General features: G+C 41.5%; 1 protein-coding gene across 5 annotated transcripts in view; it reads left to right on the forward strand.

The window, feature by feature from the left end:
* ADARB1 (adenosine deaminase, RNA-specific, B1) overlaps positions 1–23,378 on the forward strand; it is a 61,471-nt gene that overhangs the window by 16,788 nt on the left and 21,305 nt on the right. For 4 of the 5 annotated variants that reach the window (XM_010566981.1, XM_010566979.1, XM_010566982.1 and 1 more), the window contains 5 exons: positions 6,914–7,845; positions 18,911–19,025; positions 21,698–21,866; positions 22,380–22,528; positions 23,143–23,311. In XM_010566981.1, the coding sequence (XP_010565283.1) occupies positions 6,914–7,845; positions 18,911–19,025; positions 21,698–21,866; positions 22,380–22,528; positions 23,143–23,311 (1,534 nt within the window). Of the gene's footprint in view, positions 1–5,507; positions 5,613–6,913; positions 7,846–18,910; positions 19,026–21,697; positions 21,867–22,379; positions 22,529–23,142; positions 23,312–23,378 lie in introns of all 5 variants that reach the window. The other variant, XM_010566983.1, reaches the window with a different exon arrangement.

Genomic DNA, 23,378 nt, shown 5'->3' on the forward strand with positions numbered 1-23,378 from the left:
ACTTTTTCTCACAAGTACAGGGACAACTGCGAAGAAACTTTGGAAGCACAAATTAAAATTATTTCTTTGTATGCTTTAAAATATGGTATGGAAGACTGAATTGGAGCTTTTTCATTAAAGGTGTTTTAAATACACGTGGTTATATTCTAGTCTAGTTATACCTTGTGTCTCATTTTTCTTCCAACAACTGACTAATCAAACAAAGTACTTTCCTGTTTTGAACCAGCAATGGAGAAGGAGAATACTGGTAGTGCCAGTGCCAAGGGTTAGGGACCAGTCAGAATGGAGGGGCGAGACAAAGGAGATGGAGTAGAAGTGTATAAAATAAATGAGGGAAGGCAGAAATGGAGGAAGGAAAAGCAAAAGGAGAAGCTAGAAGAGCTCCCTGCAGGTCTTGCATGGCTGATTATTCTCATTAGATGCTGATTGTTCCAACCCTGAGATACCGAATTATTAAAGTGCATTGAAGCACAAAAACAGTCAAATATAGTGATAATTTTGATGCATACACTGGCAAAGTGCTGCAAGGCTGCTAGCTCTGTGGTATAATTAAGATCTGATAACCTGTGGAGAAGAGTATTCTCATTAAAACATTACAAAAATATTTTTACTATTATTGGCCTTTCAGCTATCATTTTTGTGAATGAGAAAGGTTCTGTTGCTGCTATGCTGATGTGCTGTGCCTGACTGTAAATAATTGTATGTGATATAATAACAAATGTGCTTATTTTCCCCCTAAGTGACAATGGCTAACCAATGTGTCTCTGACAAAGCCCAGCAATGTAGGAGACTTTGGAGCAGAAGAGTTGTAGTTCAGTCTGAAGGAGTTACAGAACATTTTTATTGGGAGATAAAGGAGTTAGATCACTGGGTTTAAAAAAAAACGACCAACAACAAGCACCACCACCCCCCAGAAAGAAAACCCCAACCTAAAAATATTGTCTGGACTAGAATGGGTCTTTTTTTCTTCAACTGAAACGGTGAACTCAACTAGAATATGCTTGCTAACACTTTCTTTTCCTTGGTATAAAAGAAATTACTTCAGATGGATCCTTTAGCTATTTCTAAAAGTGGTCTCCCTAAGGAGGACTTAAAAAAATTAAGACCTGTAATTGGATAATTCACATAAGATAATTTTTTGGATAAAACATCCCCTTATCTCAATATCAGAGCATAAATAAAAGGTGCCTTCCTGAGCTGGAGAAAATATCATCTCTTTACAGGGGCATCCTGTAAGTGTCCTTAAGCAAAATACTCAATATTTGTCTGCTGCTGGGGTTTTTTTGTGTGTTAGTGCATCAATATGGGAAACCATTCACTGAGCTTTTTGTCTTGTCAGGAGGCTGGCTCCATGGAGTTCTTACAGGTTTGGGGCATGCATTTGTATAACTGCAGTTGTCTCCCAGAAGTATGTTTTGAGATGTCTTCTGTACCATGTTTTTGAAAGGGAGCTACAGATAACAATGTCTGCTTGGATGAACCCAGTTAGTAGAAGGTGCAAGAAGACCTTCCTGCGTCTGTATGCCCACACAAATATAATGAATTTGAAATATTAAATTGTCAGATCTGGGGGGAGGGGGATCAAAGTTCAAATTCTCAAGTTCTTCACCTTGATTTGTGCAAAGATTTTAAAAAAAAATTATCTTTCTGTATTTTTATATCTCTTAAGATTGTGAAGTGCAATAGCAGAAGCTGCCTATTAAATTTTTTATTATTTTATGTAACTCCTTTTTGGGAAGTATCTTAACAGCAAAGGAAGGTGGGCATATGCAATATTTGTAGCTTGCAGTTGCATAACTTGAATTGCTCTGCAGAAGCCAGAATTAAAATTGGTTTGGTTCAGCTGAAATGTAAGGCAGTGATGAGGTTACATTAATATCCCTGAGAAAATACAATGTTTCAGACTTCAAGTTTTAAGGTCTTCCTTCTTTATCCCTTGAACATAGAGAAGATGTTACAAGAGCTATGGGGGAAGATTTTTTTTTTTGGAATGTTTTTATTTGGTTTTCTGTTGCTTTGCATGGAGGGTATGTCTGCAGCATACCCTGCATATTATGTCTGCAGCCCATCTGCATATTATCTCAGCATCAAATCAGAGCCCCATGGAAGCATCAATACAATAGAAATAAATGATTTGCTAGGTGTAAATTCACCCTGTTGCCTATCCTTATCGATTACCTTATGGGCAAGGGAGAAGTGGGGCATTTTGCAGAACACTTGGGACACTAGCATGTGGCCATCCTGACCTTTCTCTTTGATCATTTTCCCCCTTTTTCTGAAAAGGTGCTCAGAAGAGATCACATGGGGTTTTTTCTGCCTGTATTTTATGAAAAAATGACTTGTTTAGAATTTCCTCAGGCCAGTAAATGAGAGCAGCAGTGTAAGGGGTAGCTAGAAACATCTTTCGGTTCAGCTAAGAGTCATCTAAATTTAATTAAGTGTGCTCTAGATCAGACAGAGCAGGGGGAGTGTTGTCTCTCAGCGAGCAGGTAATGGAAGTTCCCCAATGGATAAAGTGTCTTAATTACAGACACTTTTTAGTTACAGAGAATAAAACCAAAAATAAACCAACACCCTCAGACAGATTTCTTTCTTTACTCGCATGAAAATTTCCTATGCCTCTTTCCTTCTTCGAGTGCTCTCAGGTTTGTAAGCCTCTCAGACAAGATTCCAGGGGCAGGACTTTTCTTCCACTGAAGTTGTCTGCATGTGATACTGTCAGCTATGATTTTTACCAAGGCAGCTTCTATAGATGTCAGTGAAATCTCTAGTCAAAGCTGCCAACGATCTTTAGTGACTAGAAAATAAACTAGTCTTATGAAAAATGTCTTATTCTTAAATCATGGGTAGCGTTAATGTTTAAGAAAACGGGATCCCATTGTCAAGTGTTTATATCTGTATTAAAGCTACTATAAAGTGTTGAATATAGAGCAGCCATGATGGACCTCAAAGGGCTCTCTAAAGCATTCATTCCTTGAAAACTTATTTAAAGAATGGAAAACACATAGACTTGAAAGTATATTTAAAAACTAGGATTAGGCTGGTTTTGAACCTCTTGATTTTGGGGTATGTTAGGAGATACACCAAGACTGTGTAACCTTTCTGAAGGAAGACATATGATGTTAACATATAGAAGTTTAATAAAAAAGAAAAAAAAGGATAACGAAGAGCATCCATTACTGAACCCAGAGATTTTTTTATAGTTCAGATGGTAATTTTTTTCTCTTGCCAGCTCTCTCCTATGCTTTATACTTTCTAATGGTGTTTTAACATTCACAGTTCTCATTTTCCTGCCTTATTTTAGCTGTGATGCTGACAGCACAAGGCTTAATACTGGTTTCCAAATCAGACCAATAGACTTTGAAATTATCTAAGCTGGTTTTTAGAACATGCATGGAGTGGTGGTCCATGTCTGCTGTGACCTCTGCTTTAGAGCAACAAAATTTTGTTCGAGTACTGATGCTCCCAGCTTGAGCTGTGATGGGATCCTGAATCAGCCAGAGCTTTCAAGGGGTGAAGATGCCCTCCCTCATTCTCTTGGAATGAGTGAACACTCCCCAAAGTCTTACAGTCTCTAAACCAGCATATTAGCAGAGTGAATAAGACGGCAGAATAGATCAAGAACAGCAAATATACAGTGCATCCAGCTGTGGGTCCACTGCTGTGAGAAGAAGAGGATGACTTCAGGACAAGGGACAGTTAGAGCCCTGTAGTATAGAGAAGGGATGACAAGGTTGCAATACTAGAGAGATCTGTAAAATCATGAGCAGCACGGAGTGTTTAATATTAGAATCATCAAATTGAAAAAATAGCAAATAACAATAGATGCATTAAGTGAGACTAGCAGATGGGGGTTCAAAGCGAGCAATGGGAGATGTTTTCAATGCAATGTGAAATGAAATTGTGAAACGCATTGCTCAGGACATTGTGGATACCAAGGGTTTATGGGGTCTTGAAAAGCAGTTAGAAAAATTCCTGGGGAAAAGAAAACCCATTGGTGGCTCCCTGCCACGCTCTCTGGGACAGCCCAGAGCTGTGGCTCCCTGCAGGCTGAGAGGCTGCCCTGGGAAAGGGTCTCTGTGTCCTTGCTCTGGTTTGATACCCTCTCTTGGGGTCTGCTGGTGGCCCTGTCACAGGTGGGGAGCTGGGCAAGGTGAGGATGAGCTGGTCAGGCCATTCTTAACTTCTCTAATGGGTGAGATGCCTGGAAAAGGGAGAGCTGTTTCTGAACAGCAGTGGGAGGCTGGGCTGGAGGAGTTACTCCATGTCAGAATATGGATAAGATTAAATGAGATGACTTCTCTGACTTTAATGGGTGGTGATAGCTAATCTTACTTTTTGACTAATCTGTCAGATCTTCTCCAGCCCTAAGGTAATTGGAGGACCTCACAACTGCTGGCCAGGACAGGCTAAAGAAAAGGACCAAAAGCGCATCTTCACCCTCAGCTGGAGAAGCAATTGCTCTTTCTTGCAGTCCAGTGTGACTCTGTGGGTTGAAACAAACCCAGGTCCTTCTGGTTCACACAGAAAGTCTTTTTCTTTCCATCACGTGCAAGGCTTGGATTTGGATCACCTCCACAATGTAGAAACTTGCCTACTTTCATGGTCTCTGGGTTTGACTCAGGCTGCTAGCTCCCTGCTTGCTTTCTCTCCTAGTTTTTTCCACCCTGCAGGTTCTCCAAAGCTAACAAGCCTAGTAGCTCTCAGGCAAGGAGTAGTTTTCTTCCCTTCTTTCTTATTGAGACAAGGTAAGCGTGCAAGTTTCTCTCCTGCTTTCGACAAGTCCCCCCTCTCTGTCAGGTCATCGTTTCCCCTGCCTGTGTCATGAGATGGATTAAGGAGTTCCTCCAGCTGCCATATTTACATGCAAAAGTTCTTTATTTTCACGTTCAGCTGGAGCCTATTCAAGTCGTATTTTCCTTCTGTGGTTTCCACAGGCACTGGTAGTAGTCTTCATATAAACAGAAAGATAAAAACAGAGGCCATTAATTAGTGTTAATTAAATGATTTCTGTTTAGCCTGAAAGTCATATTGGTTGATAGCAAATTCCTGGTGCTACTAGTAAGAGCAATATTCCAGACATGGTGTTTTAGATGAGATGTAATTTTTGGAGATTACAGCTTCAGGTAAGAAACTAATTGTAAGGAAAGATTTAAAAATTCACTCTGTTGTCCTTAGATTCCTTCACCGTGTGTGTGTGTATATATAAAGAATATATATGCATTAACACTGTGTGTTGACAGCTGTGGTCCTATAGCACACATTCTGCAGACAATATAACTTGTGGCTGAACATTAACAAGAGATACTTTATTAAATTTATCAGATTTCTAGCAATGAAATGCTTCAGAATATTTAGTGTGTAATTCTTGGCTGAATTTAATTGACTGGAATTTAATGTTCAGTAATGTACACGTCTTTGTTGTGCTACTGTGATTTAACAAAAGTTGTTCCTACTTTGGCTTTTTCTTTTGATTTTTTTTTTTTTCTTCTTTTTTTCTCTTCGAGCACCGAAAGGAGTAACCTATCGAGCTTTTGCTGGAGGATGTTATAAATGAAAATTTAGTAACCATTCCATCAGCTTTGTAACCTGGGCGAAGTGATGTGTGCATGGTAGGGGATTCTTAGGGAAGACCTAAAGTGTGGCTGGAATTTGTCACTCTGAAAGAGAGCTTCCACCTTGGTTTGTTCTCACTTCAATTAATATTTATCACCTAGTGTCAACGTAGATGTAATATAGATATTTTGAAGTTTTGGAACAGAGGAGTTAGAAATACTTGACCTACTAAATTTGCCTTTTCATTCACAAATGCCAATATAAAGCACAAATAATTAATTTCCTTAGTTTCTTTATCAGGGTAAAAATGAGGTCTTTGCAGTTATAGCAAATCTAATTCTTTAAATATACTTCTGACATACCATTACCCCAACTTTCTACTTTAGAAAAGAAATCATTAAATTAATATTACAGTGCCTTTTTATTTCCCCATTAGAATATCACAATTGTGATTGCGCAGCTTTTGTCATACTTCTTGTATTCTGCATAGTCTTAAGAGAGGATCTTTATCATGATTTTTGGGTTTGTAACTCTGTGACAGCAGTTTGCTTACTTTGCAAGGAATTACAAAATAGCTTGTAAATCACAAATACAAAGTTTCTTAATAGAAGGCTGTGTGGAAGTATATAAAGTAGTCCTGTGGTCATGTCAGCACAGCGGCCAGCTGTATTTCCTGAGCAAATTGGGGTGAAGTGAAATGAACATCTAAGAAAGGCATAAAAAAGAACAAATTGGGAGAATATGGAATAGCTAAAGAGAAACAAAAACATTGAAACACTCTTCAGTCATGGTGCCTACCAAAGAGCTGCCTAATTTTTCATGGCTCAGGATTTATTTATGTAATTTCTCAATTTGAGCAACTAAAATCACTGAGAAAAAAAATGTAACATGACTAAAATAAGAATATAGTAGAATTAAATATCCATCTCCTAGTGCTGGTCTTAAGCATCCATTTTTATTTTACTAATGGTAGTTATTTGTTTTTTAAGTGTATGCTACTATTACTTATGTTTCTGGTTTAAAGCATTTTTCAGGTCAAATGTAACTTACACGTAAAAGTTTTGTTCCAGCATGATTTAAATGAAAAAAAAAAAACCACCAAACAACCTGCGCTGGTTTTTTTGCTATATGGCTGTATCAAATACATAGTTTGAAAATCATTCTTGAGTGTGTTATTTCTTGAATTATCAAGAGGTTGTATTGCATTATTATTATCTCTGATTGTATTGCAAAACATTTAACCTGTGAGCACACATCACTTAACCAGTTACAAAGAGAGATAAAGGAATCTATAAATTTTGCATTTACAAGATCCTGCAACGAAGGCATTGTAAGTTACTCTTTCTGGGCACCGCAGGTTCGAGCAGCACTGACGTTAAAGAAAACCGCAACGTGGACAATGTTCCCCCCAAGGACGGCGGTGGGCAAGGCGCCGGGGAGGGGATGCAGCTCTCCAATGGTGGTGGCAGCAGCAGCAGAAAGCGTCCTTTGGAGGAGGGCAACAATGGCCACTCCAAATTTCGCCCGAAGAAGAGGAAGAAAACACCCGGCCCTGTTCTGCCAAAGAACGCCCTGATGCAACTTAATGAGATTAAACCTGGTTTACAGTACAAACTCCTCTCCCAAACAGGGCCGGTCCACGCCCCCATGTTCGTGATGGCAGTCGAAGTCAACGGGCAGGTATTTGAGGGGTCTGGCCCGACGAAAAAGAAGGCCAAGCTTCACGCCGCCGAGAAGGCGCTGCGGTCTTTCGTCCAGTTTCCAAATGCCTCAGAAGCCCACCTGGCAATGGGGAGGACTCTGTCGGTCAACACGGACTTCACCTCCGACCAAGCGGACTTCCCCGACACCCTTTTCAACGGGTTCGAAACACCGGTCCCTTCCGATGCTTCCTTTTACCTAGGGTCCAATGGGGACGGGTCCTTTAGCTCTAGTGGGGACTACAGTTTGCCGTCATCTGCCGTAGCCAGCAGCCTTTCCCAGTCTCCTCTTCCTGCGCCATTGCCCTACCCCTCTGCCAGCGGGAAGAACCCTGTCATGATCCTCAACGAGCTGCGGCCGGGGCTGAAGTACGAGTTTCTCTCAGAGAGCGGGGAGAGCCACGCCAAAAACTTTGTCATGGCTGTGGCGGTGGACGGTCAGACTTTTGAAGGCTCAGGAAGGAATAAAAAGCTGGCAAAAGCTCGGGCCGCACAGTCAGCCCTGGCATCCTTGTTTAACATGCAGCTGGACCAGACCCCATCTCGACAGCCCATTCCCAGCGAGGGGCTTCAGTTACACTTGCCACAGGTAGGAAGCCCTTTGGGTTTTGTTGATGTCTTTGGGTAATGACCAAGAATAGCCAAGTCATACATATTAAGTCAGCTTTAACAGCTTTTCTGCTGTTTATTCTGCTTCTGTAGGTGTCTGTGTGCGCATATATATATATATTTATGTATATATTAGGTGATTTATCCACTTATGGCTTCTGACAATTGTATGAACTCTTTGTATTCTGTTGGACAGAGAGGAGGCTTTGTTGCTGATGCTTTCAGCCTTGATCATGTCATGTAAGAGAGCACCAATCCCAGTGCAGTGCCAGCTTGGATTATGGTTTGTTGAAAGGTTGAATCGCATCTTGCTCATCTTAGGCAGTGAGATTTAGATGGAGTTCAAGTCAGAATTACTGCTTTAAGTAAAATTATTATTTGATACAACAGTTTTTAGCAGAGAAGAAAATTGTTCTCTTCTGCAAACTGAAATTGTTGGCATTAACAGGGCTGAATAATGGAAGTCAAGGACAGATTAAGTGAGGCTGATGCAGTCACCACTTATTTCCAGGGTCTAAATAAATGACACACTCGCAGTGCATGTATCCAAGACGTGTTTAAATAGCTGTCATCTAAAGGTTTGTGCTCTAATCAACTTTAGTTAATAAGTATATGTAAGTTACTTAGGCAAGTAAATCTGGATGAGAAGTAGTTTAAATCAAATAATGAACATACCAGAAATTTAAAGTAGCTAGAATGGATTAATTTTTTATTTTTTTTAATGAAGAAAAATTTCTCCCTTATTTGCTTGCTTGTGTTTCTCCCCAGTCAAACTAAAGTAATGATTGTTCGACTACCCTCTTTCTACTGTGTCTCTTGGGTCTTTTTAATGATATTACATGCCTGTCTAAATTCAGATACTTGCCTGTGACTTTTTTGTGACTTTCTATCAGTTTATTATGAGAATTTCAAGATTTTGACCTTTTCTATCTCAGAAACTTTGTTTTAGATTTCATTAAAATTATAAGGCACTGGTCTGATTTGATAACATGGAGTCGAAGAGTATAAGTAGATGTTATGACTATTTTAAGTATGTTGTTTTCTCAAAAGGCATGGACAATATGCATCGTTTAGAAATTCCTATATGCTTTCTTTTTTAATGTTGCACAATTATTGCATTGTTGATGAATGTTTCCTTCACTTTCAAATCTAGGATCATGCTATTTCAGGTAGTTACAATTTCTTCCATAGATTCAGTAATTTCAGACTGTGTTCTCTGCTCTGCTTTTAAAAGTAGATATGGCCCCAGACACCAAAAAAATTTCACTGCCAGTCATTTATGTGTTATTAGTTCTTGAATCAGTAAAATGGTGAAAATGGGAACTGGCATAGGGAAGCGGGAAGGTGAGACGTGAGAGAGGTGTCATTCTAAGAGGGTAAAGTTGTTTTCTGCCCAGCAGCCCAGCATATAACAGCTTACACAGCCTCTTTTCTTTAAGGGACTTTGATGGGATTGCTGGGCAGTGCTGGGTTTTTCTGAGCTCCTTGCCTTTGTCAGGTTTTGACCAAGTCCCAGGTAGCTGTCCCAGAGCTCATGGGATGACCAGGGCTTTTGAGCCTAGAGTACAGTGTTAAATAACAAAAAAGCAACTCATTCAAACACTATTTTCAATTTTTTCCAGTGCTCCTACACTGACCTTGTGTACAGCAAAGCATGCCCCAGGGCTAGCTTGCGTTTCACCTGTCTTACAGGTGTGCATTGAAAAAGGCTGCTCTGGTGTGGAGGAGAACCCGGTGGGCTTTAGGAGTAACGCCAAATATGCTGGGTGGGAAGGGAGAGGTTGCTGGTACTGCCTCATGTAGACTCGATTCAAAGCCAGTTATTTATTCAGAGGCTTTTGATCAACTTGTCATCAGGACATCATCGCCCTTTCTGCACTTTGCTGTGTTGTATGACTTTGCTTTTAATTATAATTAGCTGTCAAGTTATTGGAATTATATCAGGTCTGTTACTAGTGATTTTTGGTCTGGTATGTATTAATGATTAATAAGGGATTTAAGCATTTGTGATGTTTTCAGGTCCTGCTTTATTTATCCTTTTTTTTAACTCTGTGAGTGGTTTTATTTTTTTACAGAGTGTTTACTCAGGATGTGTAAAGATGTTAAATGTGGAGATAATCCTAAAGTGGGTGAAGTCGCAAACATTGGAGACTACAGGAAAAATGTAAATGAGGATAGGATTTGTTATAACCCATAGACCAAATAAAATGCTGATTGGGTTGGAAAAAAATGGAAGCTGGAAACATGTAAGGGGAGGAAAAATCCAAATACCAAATGCTTAGTGAAATAATAAAAGTACAGTGTGGTTGTGCCGATGAATATGTTGGAATTGACTGCCTGGGTGGCAGGTTCAAAACCTGCCTGTAGCTGGTGTGTTAATTTGTGGTGCCTCGTGAGAAAAAAAACGATAGAGCGAGTCGAGAGGAGAGATGATCCGTGCTCCAGTGGTTGTGGTTGTGAGTATCGGCTGAAATGCCTATCTGTGATCCCATGCCTCCCTATAGCTGCAGGTGCTCTGGAGAAAATTAAATGTGGAGATACACACGCAAGCTATCAAATGGTACAGAAGGGCAGTTGACATCAGAAATCACCTTATAAAATGGGCATAGGTATAATCTTACGGTCTGTAGAGTGGGTTATCGAGGTGCTGATCCTGTGGTTTAATACATTTAAAACCAGTCTCTGCAAAGCAAGCTTTTCTGCTTGCTTACAGCTTGACCTTTTGTGAATGTCGAAGCAATGTTGCCTGCAGTGAGGAAAATCTCTTTGCTGGGAAACTGAGTTAAAGCCAGTAAGTCACTCAACATGTGCCTCAGAGCGGATGAAAATGCCCTGCTGAAAAAATCAGGCCTTGTGCATTTATCACCTTGCCAGCATTAAAATTGTTGTTAAGGTTGTCAGTCTTCCATTATAGGGATTTGTCTCTCCAAAACAAAGAAAACATCTTTATGGTTAGCTACGCTTTGTAAATTGATAGCCATCTTCACTGTACCTCCCACCCTTCGATGCAAGGAGGTGTCCTGTGTTCTGCAGTAAGCCACAGGACGCAACCGAGGGCTCTAAAATGTTTGTCCTTCAAGTTTTATTATTTTCCATGGAAGAAAACTGCATGTTTCAGTGTTCTTAGATTAATATCATTAAATAGTTTAAGTACATGGCTTATCATAGGTCTGCAGAGTTGGTAGGTGATGAGAACTGGAGAAGACAGCGAAATGTGAACAGTCTTTTAAAATCACTTCTGAAAACAAAGGGTCATACTTTTACAGATGAAGCGTGGAAGTCAGTGTGACCAGGTTTTTGAAAACTGTTAGTGCAAAGTCCAAATCTGATTTCTGATGCAGAGTATTGTTGAGCACTCAATCACAGCAAGAGCCATGCTGGGCCAGGCAAAAGCTCCTTCTCACACACATCCCATCCTCGGTGCCACATCCCTGCCAGCAGCCCCAGCACTGGGAATTGGAAGGTTTGCAGGGGATGCTGGTGCTGGCTGAGGCCATCTCCACCCACGGAACCGGTCCTGCTGCTGAGTGTTGCCTTGGACATCTCAGGGGGATGGGACAAGGACATCCTTGGACATCTCAGGGGGATGGGACAAGGACATCCTTGGACATCTCAGGAGCAGCGGATGCTCTGTTGGACTTTGCTATTTCTTCATTTTTGATGTCTTCATCACCCAGAGATAAGTCTCCCAGAGATCACTTGTTTTCTCTCCTTTTTTTTCTTTTCCCTTAGATGCTCCCTGTTTCCTAAGGAAGGCTGTGAGGGGTCTCAGAACTCTGTCAAAGGTGGGATAGTACTGCCCCTAAAAGAAGTACTCAGGCCAGTACCAAATGCCTTGGGAAAAAAACTGAGAAAATGTCACGACCCAGACTGGACAGACCAGGGAGTCATGTTTAATTCGAAATTCCCTTGGGCTAAATTAAGGTGAAACGACACCAAATGATCAGTTAAAGATTTTATTCATGACAGAAGCAAACTGAACTGGGGAGGCACAGTAGTAGGTGGCAGGGTTTCTCACAACAAGAATTGGCATAAGACTACTTCTGTTAACCGTGTAACCCGTGGTAACCATATAAATCAATTCAGGGAATAAGGAGATCCCTCCCATTGAGTCCCGAGGTTCAGAGCAGACCCCCTTGCTTTCTAGACTCCTCCTCAGAGAAGGGCCCAGGGGCGGCTGGATGCACTCCTAGTCCCAGATTTCGTCAGCGGTTTATGTCTTAAAGGGATGAGGTGTAGGGATTGTGGACAAAGAAAAGGAAAGAGAGAAGAAGACAGAGAGAGAAAAAGGAAGAGAGAAAGATTTCACTGGTCCTGTGTCCAGCGTTGGTTCAGTCAGCCGAGGTGTCCAGTTCTGATGGGCTTGCACATGTGGGGCTTCAGTTGGTGTCCTTTTATCATCCTTGCCCCTCCTTTGGGCGGGCACCTGAACTGTCAGGCTAATGAGCAGTTTGTGAGCCTTTGGGCTTGGGGGCCGTTTTGTGGAGTAACTTCTCCTTCCCTGCAGACACTGCCATTGTTTGATCTTTGTATCAGAAGAGGGAGCTGCGCACCCTCCAGCACGCACTCCCCCTCCTGTTGCTGATGTCTGAGCTGATGGGCTTTTCACCTTGGTTCCTTGCTGTGCAGGGTTTGTCTTTAAGCAGAACTTGCCCCACCACAATGTTTGAGACGTTAACTCTCAGTCTCTCACAGAAAAGGACATATTGGTAGCAGTACTTCCCCAGTATATGCTTCTAACCTTCAGCAGTTTGTCTCAAGGATTTTCTCAGCCAGAAATGGTGTCTTTCAGTCTGAGAGTCCTTGATGGATTATATTTTCCCGCATGAATTTCAACCCTTTCTTGAATTTCTGTAATCTTTTAGCTTCCACAGCACTTGTAGCAGTAAGTTCCACTGTTTAAGTATGTATTGCAGGAAGAGTCTCATCTTGTTTGTTTTGAATGTGGGGCATGCATCCTGGTGTGCCCCAGTAAAATGATCTGTGTCCCAGTAACAGACTCTTTACCAGCAGTAAAGAAGGGCACTTGGTGACTTTCAGTAAAGTCTGCTGGTATAGGCTGCCGGCATTGCTGATGGAAACGGTTTCCATCAGATGGTAGGAACCTGCTGGTAGAGGTATCCTCTTTAGGCCACTGATGGCCTCTGTTAGGAAAACCACCATATAAGCTTTATAATGATATTTTCCAGGTTTCCTCAAACTGTTTACTTAAAAAGATAGCTGATTAGTCAGGATGCAAAGAGGTGGAAATTAGAGAATTGGAATTGTAAATACTGAAGCTTAAATATAGAGTTATTTAGATTAGTGAAAGCTGAACTATTGTGAGAGAAAGCAACTTGAGCTACACGAGTAAGCAGTGTAGCTGCAGATGAAATTAATTTTAAAAAATCCACTACAGGGAATACTTTTAATCATTCACCTAATTGTGTTGCAGATTCAATTTATCCTGTATGTTATTGTGGACAGACATTGAAACAAAAGGTTAAGCAGAAGAAATGGAGTGAGAGCTAGTACTGCAATGGCTACTTTTACTTGAAGTGCTATGTTAATCCTGGTTCACTCTGGGGTGGAGGGGAACTATAAAAGAAGTATTCAAATGTAGAAAAGATAAAAAAATTAATGATGAAAATGATCAGAGATCTGGGAAAGCTGCTTCTGCAGAGGTCCTGAAGAGCTCTAGGCAGTTTATTGCAATCACCTGGTTAGTGTAATCAGGAAAATGAGAATGTAACCGATTCAAACCTAGCAAAAAGATAATACTGAATATATTTATGGGAATGTTGTGGTTTAACCCCAGCCATCAACTAAGCACTACACAGCCTCTCACTCACTCATCCCACTCAGTGGGATGGGGAAGAGAATCGGAGAAAAAAAAGTAAAACTCGTGGGTTGAGAGAAGAACAGATTAATAGGGCAGAAAGGAAGAAACAAATAATGATAATAATAACAATAATGGCATGACAATAATAATAAAAGGATTGGAATATACAGAACAAGTGATGCACAATGCAGTTGCTTGCCACTCACAGACCAATGGCCAGTTAGTTCCCGAGCAGCGATCCCCCCAGGCCAACTCCCCCCAGTTTATATACTGGGCATGACATCACATGGTATGGAATACTCCTTTGGCCACTTTGGGCCAGCTGTCCTGGCTGTGTTCCCTCCCAACTTCTTGTGCCCTCCAGCCTTCTCACTGGCTGGGCATGGGAAGCTAAAAAATCCTTGACTTAGTATGAACACTACTTACCAACAACTGAAAACATCAGTGTGTTATCAACATTCTTCTCATACTGAATCCAGGACATAGCACTACACCAGCTACTAGGAAGACAATTAACCCTATCCCAGCTGAAACCAGGTCAGGGAATTAATGAATTATATGTTGGAATAATTGCTGTGGAATTGGAAGAAATGTAAAAGATACATCTGCATCAGCAGTGAAAGACTCTACTGCCAGGCAGGAGTTTCTTTAAATAAATACAGGAAACTTTGGAGCGCTAGAAAATAATTACCCTGTTTTATTAGTGTAGGTATGTTTCCACCTTCTCTGAATTGTGTGTGCTGGTCACTGTCAGAGGAGAGATAATGGACCTGGTTGACCTTGATTTTACCTCCTGTGGGCACTGCCACTGCTCATCAGCTCGTGAAAGTTCCCATGAGCCCTAAACTGCGAAGGTAAGAAGAAATAAAGCTGAGGGAGAACGTTTGTGCTTGAGAAGGATCACTGGAGATCCAAGGAGAGCACAAAAGGTTGGGAGGTCTTGGGTCAGTTCCCCAGTGAGAGCTGGGTGCTGTCAGCCCATGCAGTGCCCCTGCTCCCGCTGCTTTTGGTTCCACCACGCAGGTGATCACCAGCATTCATCTGGGGTGGTCTCTATGGCTTGCCAAGGTCTTCCTTCAAATCCAGACAGACCTGAGCTTCATCAGCTTCAGAACGTTTTAAAACATGGATGGTCAGGGGTGTTCTGCTACAACATTGCTGCAATTTTTATATTAACCAAAATCAGTCTGTATGTGTAGAAAAGAAGTGGATTCACTGTAACTTCATCAGAGAAAGGACCAACGCACCCAAAATAGCTTTGAGCTCACATGCCTTAATGAGCAAACTATCAGCTATTTTAGGTCTTTCCTTTTTTGAATTACCAACTTTGAATAATGATTTAATGCAGGAGCGGGGGTAGAGAAACTGTGTGTCAGATGTTAGGGCACTCATTGGGAAGGCGAGACACGAGTTCAATTTCTGTTCCAATGATTATTTATTTATATGAAAGGGAATAGAGTCAGAATGATAAGTGAAAGTTCCCTACTGAGGCCGATCAGTGGCCTGGGCTTGATGTGGAGACAGCTTCAAGTCCTTGGTTTTGAGATGGGGACAGCAAGGACATCATTTTAGGCCAGTAAGTCTTGTTCCCGGAACTGCAGTGGTCTGTTCATAGCCTGCCTTATTCCCATCTCTTCCATGCTCTTGGTGACTTTTAACTATGTTAATGTAATAAACCACCTGGGAGAAAAGGATAATACTATTAATTTATTGGGTGACTATTCTTATAAGAGACCAAAACCTTAGCAGCTAAATATGTAGACATTTAATAGTTATTGTTGCTCACCACCGACCTGTTGTCACGCAACTTGATTATCAAATAGGATAAAAAAATCTTTAAAATATCTGCCTGTTTTCTGGCAGTGATTTTCCGCCCCCCTCCCCTACAGTTCCTCCTGTATTGTTTGCATCTATAGCGGTCATTTTGTCTTGCTTGAGTTCTGCTTAGTCCTCCTTATCAGCCCTCCCCAGTGTCTGGCTTCATGTTCATTCAAGCGTTTTTAGGCTTCCTTGCCAGCAGCTTAGTTCCACGCTGTTTGAGATGCAGCCCCTTCCCATCCTTCTGTGCCAGCTTACATCTTCCCAGAGGGACTCACTGTGTTCTCACTTGTATACCAACACCATAGTTTCCTCTGCTTTGCTCATAAGCAGTGTGAAAAAAATAATCTTTTTGGAAAAAGCTAATGTGTCCACCCTGTATGCAAGCATCCTACCCAATTGCTGTTCAAGCAGCCTTTTTGTCAGCTGTATTGGCAGGTAAATTGCCCATGGGTTTCCTCCCAGAAACGCCTGGCAGTTTCAGTTCCCACCTCTTCATGAGAACTTCCTCAAGCCAGCCCTGGTTCCCCCAGGGCGTGAGCAATCGCATGGCTCTGTAGATCAGCCTCCATTTGGCCGGGTAGATTGAGAATCTGTGTAATGAGTTACCAGTGTTCAGTGATCCTGGAAGAAGAGTTCCTCTGTGTTCACCCTTGGCAACCGGTCGGTTTGGTTTAGCATTTTGGAATCACCATTTCTGGTATATGCGGAACTTTGAGGTTTTGTGTAGCTCAGCCTTGGAGAAGATTCCTTCAGTTACCAGTCATCATGCTCCCTTTTTTTTTGGAGGAGGAGTGACCCATATTGTTTATTACCTAGGTGGCAAGCCCTTCTGGCAGGCTTTGAAGCCTCTCTGAAGCATTGTATTCTCTTTGTGGATCAGGTCTATCCCTCTTTGGAAAAGTTTGTTTCGCTAGTATATTCCATCATAATGTCATTCAACATGATTTTACATTGCCTGGTAGCTTGTCAGCTGCCACCTGTGTTCTCCTGTCCAGCACTTCATGATGTAAGGTAGAGCAGAAAAATACATATATTACAGAAATGAGAGCATAAAACTTGCAGCTGGGAAGCAGTGTTCATAATTATGCAGTGGGGCTATGGAAAAAACACTGGAATGGGGACTCTGTTTCTTGTCCCTGCAGTGACCTGCCTGTGTGGCTACAGGGAGGTTAATCATTTAAGCCTTTTGTGTATTAATTTTCCGTTTCTAAAACCAGGGTGATGATAAAACAGTCACTCATTATTTTTCTTTTGTGTACCTTAAAGTTCAGCTTTCAGTGTTAGGTAGGCACTAGCACAATTAAATGCAGATTTTGTGCTGCATGGTCGTGGTGCTGTCAGAGCACAGATTATAACACAATTTTGGGTCCAGCAGCAAAAAGACCTTGTTTGAAAATCAGTGCCTGACCAGACATGTTTGTAGTCTCTGAGCAAAATTGTGTTCCTGAAAAATTTCTTCATCTGTTGATAAGAGCTTCTGAGTTGCAGTCCATTCAAATGCATCAAGAAAATTTGTATTTGCAATGTCGAGGGTCTTCTGACTCTACAAGTTGTGCAATTGCAAAACATTGGCCAGTGCTTGGTGCAGATGTGACCTCAGTCGCCACTGACTGCTGGTCACTGTCTCCAGTCAGATTCTGTAAAAAGCTGTCAAGCTCAGAAATCATGACACATGAGCTTTAATTATTGCTTCTTTGGCTGCTAAAGCTTTTCCAGAAGGAAGTTAACATTGAGAGCTCCTCCACGTTATTTCTAGGCTGTTGGTTCTCATAACTATTGTTAAGAAAATGGTGGTGAATCAGACTGGCAGTCTTCAAAACCTCTTTTTCTTTTCTTTCTTTTCTTCTGACCCTGGCAGTCTGTTTTTAGAACTGATTGTGTTCAAGAGTTTGTACCGTTTCAAGTGGGTGCCCCCAAGCTCTGTATACTGCTGCCCGTCAGCCCTGTTGATTTGCCTTGGACTCTCTGGAGGGGTGAGAGTGGTATAGAATCTTCTTCTATTACTGAGAGCCCAAAGACAGTTTGTAAGCTCAAGACTCAGCCACGAGTGTCCTTTTGGGCTTGATGTAGTTGCTTACATGTGTCTAGCACCACGTTGGATGCTCTTGGGTATCTAAGACATCTGCATGGTGCTGGCAGGTAAGCCATAGGACCTGTGTCCTTCTGGTGTGTAAACCTGTGGGCCAGGTGGTTACCCCAGAACATCTCAGATACTGCTGGGTGCCAACACACAGACAACCACAGCAAACTCTTTACTCCTGGTGCTCCGAGATAGGGACCTGAGCTCCCTCCCCAGCTGCCCACTCCTTCTCTCCAGCTGCTGGTCCCAATGCTGGTGGAACATGCATGGGGATGGGCTGCCATGTCTCTCCTGCCAGCCTGGGGACTGCTCATCATGCTGTCTAGCATGTAACTTGCCTTTCTCAGCCACTCCCTTGGGAACAACCAGCTGTGCTAGCATAGATTGCTCTGCTTTTCAGCTTCATTTCAGGTGAAAATTCAAGAATTTGATCTTGACTCATCTGTTCTAGCTGTTATGGTTCCAGCTGCCTTAAAAACAGCAGGTGAGATTAGCTGCAGTGTTGAACTGAGCCGTCGTTCAACAAGAGCAGGACTGGTATTTTGAAGTTTTCCTTAATGTTAGAAGTTAGCCCCCCTTACAGTCTGACCAAAGTTGCTTGCTAACCCTGCTGTCAAGATACAACAAGGCTCTGACTGTTATTGTTCAAGTTTTCCTGAAGGTGAAAGAGATAAATCCTTCCTAATTTTGAGATAGCTTATTTTGGGTTATACACTGACATTTTCTATTCCTAAACTTGTATATGTCTTGTAAAAATAAAATAGAAAGCGTTTAACCAGTGTTGAAGACAGATTCGTTCTTATTTATGTAATAGCTAGATAATGAATTTGATTGTTATAAAAAAAAAAAAAAGGTTTACATGTTGGTTTGAGGAGCCTGGATTTTGCACTTCATTCTTCTTGTCAGGTCCAATGTTGAGGATACTGAAATGATGTGTTCTGAGGTTTGAGCATGAAAGTATAGACTTATCTGTCTATCCAGTTGTTCTCCTAAGCCTCAAATGTTCATAACGATCATGAGCATTAGGTACTTTGATGCTTGGCTTAGGGCTGTCTGACCCTGTTGTAATAGACGTGGTGTACACAGAGCTCTGCTTCCACTTATACAGAGCTGCGAGTGCTCAGTATGCCTGAAAATTGGAGCCAGCCACCTCCTTGACATACTGCTGATGCCTCAATGTCCGTTTTTAAAGTGAACAATAAAAACTCGTTTAATTAATTGTGTCAAATCATTTAAAAGTGCAAATCTTTATAATCTAATGCTGCTGTAATTTTTAAGTTATTTGTTTAATTTCCTCATGTGCATTTCTGTGTGATCCTACAGGTTTTAGCTGATGCTGTTGCACGCTTGGTTGTAGATAAATTCAGTGATTTGACAGAAAATTTCACATCTCCACATGCACGTAGAAAAGTCCTTGCTGGAATTGTCATGACAACAGGTAAAAAAAAAAAAAAAAAAAAAAAAGTACTATTTTAACTGCTTAAATATGAGAGCTCTGTTTGCGTTCTAGGAAACTATCTTTTTTCAGTCAACCAGTATTGAATATATTTTTACTGTTTAATCTTCAAGGTGCAACAAATGTAGCAATTAAGTCTTGGCTAAAGACAATTACAGGAAAATCAGACCTGCAAATACTTCTGTTTCCACAGAGTTCCTGTCTTCTGCCTGATATATCTGAGATAACTCATGGTCTACAAAATACATGTACCTTTTAAAATTAACCATGCAACGTTTTGAAAGTAAATCTAAAATAAATTTCACCACATCGGTCACACAGATGGCATTCTTGGTTTTTGGCATATTATGTAAGAAATTATGCTTGCTTTCCAAGTTTTTAAGGTTTTGTACTTTGTTAGAGTTAGTCTTGCTATACTTTATTCTTAGTGCTTTGTGTCTCAGTCATTTTAGTAAAAATATCTGAAGAAAGCAGCTTATGTTTTGGCAGCTGACACTGGTGTGCACATACAAGTGGCAGTAATGTGGTTCTCTGATTGCTGGCACGAGATCCGTGTTCTGCCAGATCACCCAAAATGGTGAAGTTCTGCCCTAAGCTCATCTGCAACCACGCTGCTGCTGAATTTTCCTCAGGCTAAGATTTATCTTGGTCCTCAATCCATCTGAACCCTTGATGGGACATTTATTTGGGGCCTGTCATGAAACGTCCCCAATTAGTTGTACAAGTCAGGTGGATATCGGTGGATAAATGGTGATTTGGGCAACGCCAGCCCTTTCCTCCCACAGGGATGTTTGTAGGAGCTTCCTGCACAGCGCAGAGAGGTCTGAGGATGCTGGTTAGGGCAGATGATGACTGCATGCTCTAGGGACAGGGCAATGTGACAAGGGGACATTGTGGCCCAAACTCTGTCACAAGACATCCATGGTGGGCTGACCCTTGCCAGCAGCCAAACACCCACCCAGCCTCTCGCTCGCTGCCTTCTCCTGGGGGATGGGGAGAAAATGGAAGGAGAGTGAGAAGATTCATGGGGTAGACAAACACCTTAACCTCGAACGTCCTCTCTTCCTTTCCCTGAGCACAACACTTCTGGTGTGGGATATCCCTTGGTCACTGTCGCTGAGCTGTCCCGGCTGTGTCCCCTCCCAGTCTCTTGCTCACCCCCAACACACTGGCCTTTGGGAGGTTTGGAGTGAAAGCCTTGATGCTCCTCAAGCACTGCTCAGTGACAGCCAAAACATTTGTGTGGTACCAACACCGTTTTAGCCCCAAATGCAAAGCACTGTGAGGAACATGCTGTAGTTTTATTTAATATACTTTGTGATATTTAACAAGTTTTTATTGTAATTACAGTCCTGTGTCCACAATTCCCAGAAGAGCCACGTGACCAAAGAATTAAGACTTAATTAACATGTGAATACATTTTGATTAACTGAAGAAATAGCTTTACACAGAATTAGAAACCATCTTGGCATGGATACGTGTCTGGGGAACCCCTGGAATTAGATGACCCTATTGCACAGCCTTGTGTTGTAGAGTGAAGCGGCTCCCTGCTTCTCGTCCATGGCCTTCTCCTCCAGCCCTGTGGGCAGGAGGGGCAGCTGGGCTCAAGTTCTTTTTTTTTAAGGCCATATATTTCATCAGGAATGAAAGCTCAAACAGTCCATGTCTCAATTACTTTTTTAATTACTCAATTACCAATTCCCTTGCTAATTATTGGTTACGCCTGTTATGTCGGCACTGCTGTCGTGCAGCCAGGTGGTTATGGGACGATCCTCAACTCCAGGTGCTTGGGGTGCGTTGAAAGTGGTTTTTCTGCTTTTTTTCCTACTGCCATAACTACTCTGTGGGAGGAAGACAGCAGAAGGCATTTGGCAGGGCTTGGCCACTCTCTGCCTCTGCTGGTGAGGCCTTAAGAGCTGCAGAGGAATTAGTGTGGCTTGTTGGGGCTTTTTTTGCTGAGTGTTTTGCTAGAGGGATGTAACATTTTGGCCTGTCTTTCTGAATTCTTCATGTAGCTGACCTTTTTTTGTGTGTGATAAAGACAGTTCTCTGTATAGAAAAAAAACCCAAAATACTTTTAAAATTCTATTGTACAGAATGATTTATTACCAAGAACTACACTTCTGGAAGCATTATACTGCTGGTAAGCTTTACAGTGGTTTAAGCATTTAAATTTCTTCATTCCCTAGTGTTACCTTTCCCGTTGTTGGCTTAATACCCTTCCATAACGTGCTGCTGTTTTAATAAATCAGTGCATTTCAGATTTCTAAAGTCTCTGTGAATATCTGCATAGGTGGCCAGAAGGTAGATGCTGGAAGCTAGCTGGCTGACTGGGGCTCAGGAAAAAAGCACCATCTTTAGAGCTCAGGCTTTAATAACTCTTCCTGAAACAGCTATTTTTCTCTGCAGGTTTTCCATTTCTAACTTGTCTGAACTCCAACATGAAGAACTCACAAGAACCATAGACTGTACTGGTACAGGGAGGATATGGCTGAATAAAGCTTTTGCTTTAAAGAAAGTATCAGAAGAAAACCTTTTTTTTTAAAAGAAGCAAACAACAAAAAAAGGACCCTTGTTTGGGTTCTGCAAGAAGATCACTTGCTAGATTTTTTGTGGTTTTAATTGCATCTTCTTCCTGAAATTTTGTTTTGCAGGTACAGATGTAAAAGATGCCCTGGTAATAAGTGTTTCTACAGGAACAAAATGCATCAATGGTGAATACATGAGTGATCGTGGTCTTGCATTAAATGATTGCCATGCGGAAATTATATCTCGCCGGTGCCTGCTGAAATTTCTGTATACACAACTTGAGCTTTATCTAAGGTACGCTGGAGGGGAAAAGGAAGGTGAACTGATCACACGGAGCTGAACAGGTGTCTCTGTAAAACATCTGTCTTAAGTATTTCAATGTGAAACACTTGTCCTGTGGCATTAGGATGTTTATTTTAGAACTCAGGGCCTTTGCCCTAAAGTTTGACTTTAACAAAACATGTATTCAGTTAGGTGTCAATCATGAGAAGGGATGACAGAAAAAATAACTGGGAATCATTTTGTAAACTGTAAACATATAAATCAGAATAATCTCGAGTGGACTAAAGGGTGGTGGTGTTTCATTTACTGGTAGGTGCCTGAAAGCTCTTGACAGCTGGGGATGTCAAGGGCTCTCTGTTTCTTGTCTCGATGGTCTTTTAATTTTGCTAACTGTAGTAACTGTTAGATTTATACTATAAAATTTCCAGACTTCTTGTGTTTGTTTTTAATGCCTATTAAGACTGCCCAGCTTACAGTTATTTACGTGTTAACGTCAGTTTTGATTCTAGCTTTATTCTGTTTCAGCAATAAAGAAGATCAACAAAAATCCATTTTTATCAAATCGGAGCGAGGCGGGTTTAAGCTGAAGGAGAATGTGCAGTTTCATCTCTATATCAGCACATCTCCTTGTGGCGACGCTAGGATTTTCTCACCACATGAAGCAGCACAAGAGGGTATGACAGCAGTCCTGCTCAAGCAAGGGAGTTTAAAGTATTCTTTGAGCATGTACAAGTGGCACAGTTAAAATTTAGGTGTCTTTTTTCCTTTTAGTGTAGATGTGTGTTAGACAAAGATCTCTTCAAAAAAAAATCTGAGCTGTTCTTCCTGTGTGGTAGAAGTTAAGTATAGACTGATCCACCATGTGGTCTTGAAGAGGCTGAATGCTAGCCGAGATAAGCCAGTGAGTCAGCAAGTATTTGTACAGAACTAACCGAACTGTTTCACTGTTTCCATCTTTTAACGGTGGTTGTCTGCCTGCCCCTTTCTTGATCTGTCCATTAACTTCATTCTAATGCTGTAATGCGCAGAACAGAATTGAAGAGCTACCTGCTGTGTACTGCTCCTTCGTACGAAGCTTGGTTTAATTAATTGCAAGTGTGTTTTAGAAGACAGTATTTGTGAGAGATGTCTGATGCTGTAGCTAATTTGCAAGGAGCAATAGAAATTGTTAAGCAAGCCAGCAGTTACGCAGGCAAATACCTTTAATTGACTCTTCTTATTGTAATTCTATCTGTAAAACACTTTCAGAATGTTTCTCAGCTGATTGTAAGTGATTTTTGTCGTTTAGATCAAGGGGACAGGCATCCAAACCGCAAAGCAAGAGGACAGCTACGGACAAAAATAGAATCTGGGGAAGGGACCATCCCCGTGCGCTCTACTACCACTATCCAGACGTGGGATGGCGTATTGCAAGGAGAAAGGCTACTTACCATGTCCTGCAGTGACAAGATAGCGAGGTGAGATACTGAATGATTGGTTTCTTTGCTACTGCTTTTTATTGCTGAACAAGAAGGGAGAGTTGCA

This window comes from Haliaeetus leucocephalus, unplaced genomic scaffold (assembly GCF_000737465.1).
Source record: "Haliaeetus leucocephalus isolate CR32 unplaced genomic scaffold, Haliaeetus_leucocephalus-4.0 Scaffold223, whole genome shotgun sequence".
Taxonomy (NCBI): domain Eukaryota; kingdom Metazoa; phylum Chordata; class Aves; order Accipitriformes; family Accipitridae; genus Haliaeetus; species Haliaeetus leucocephalus.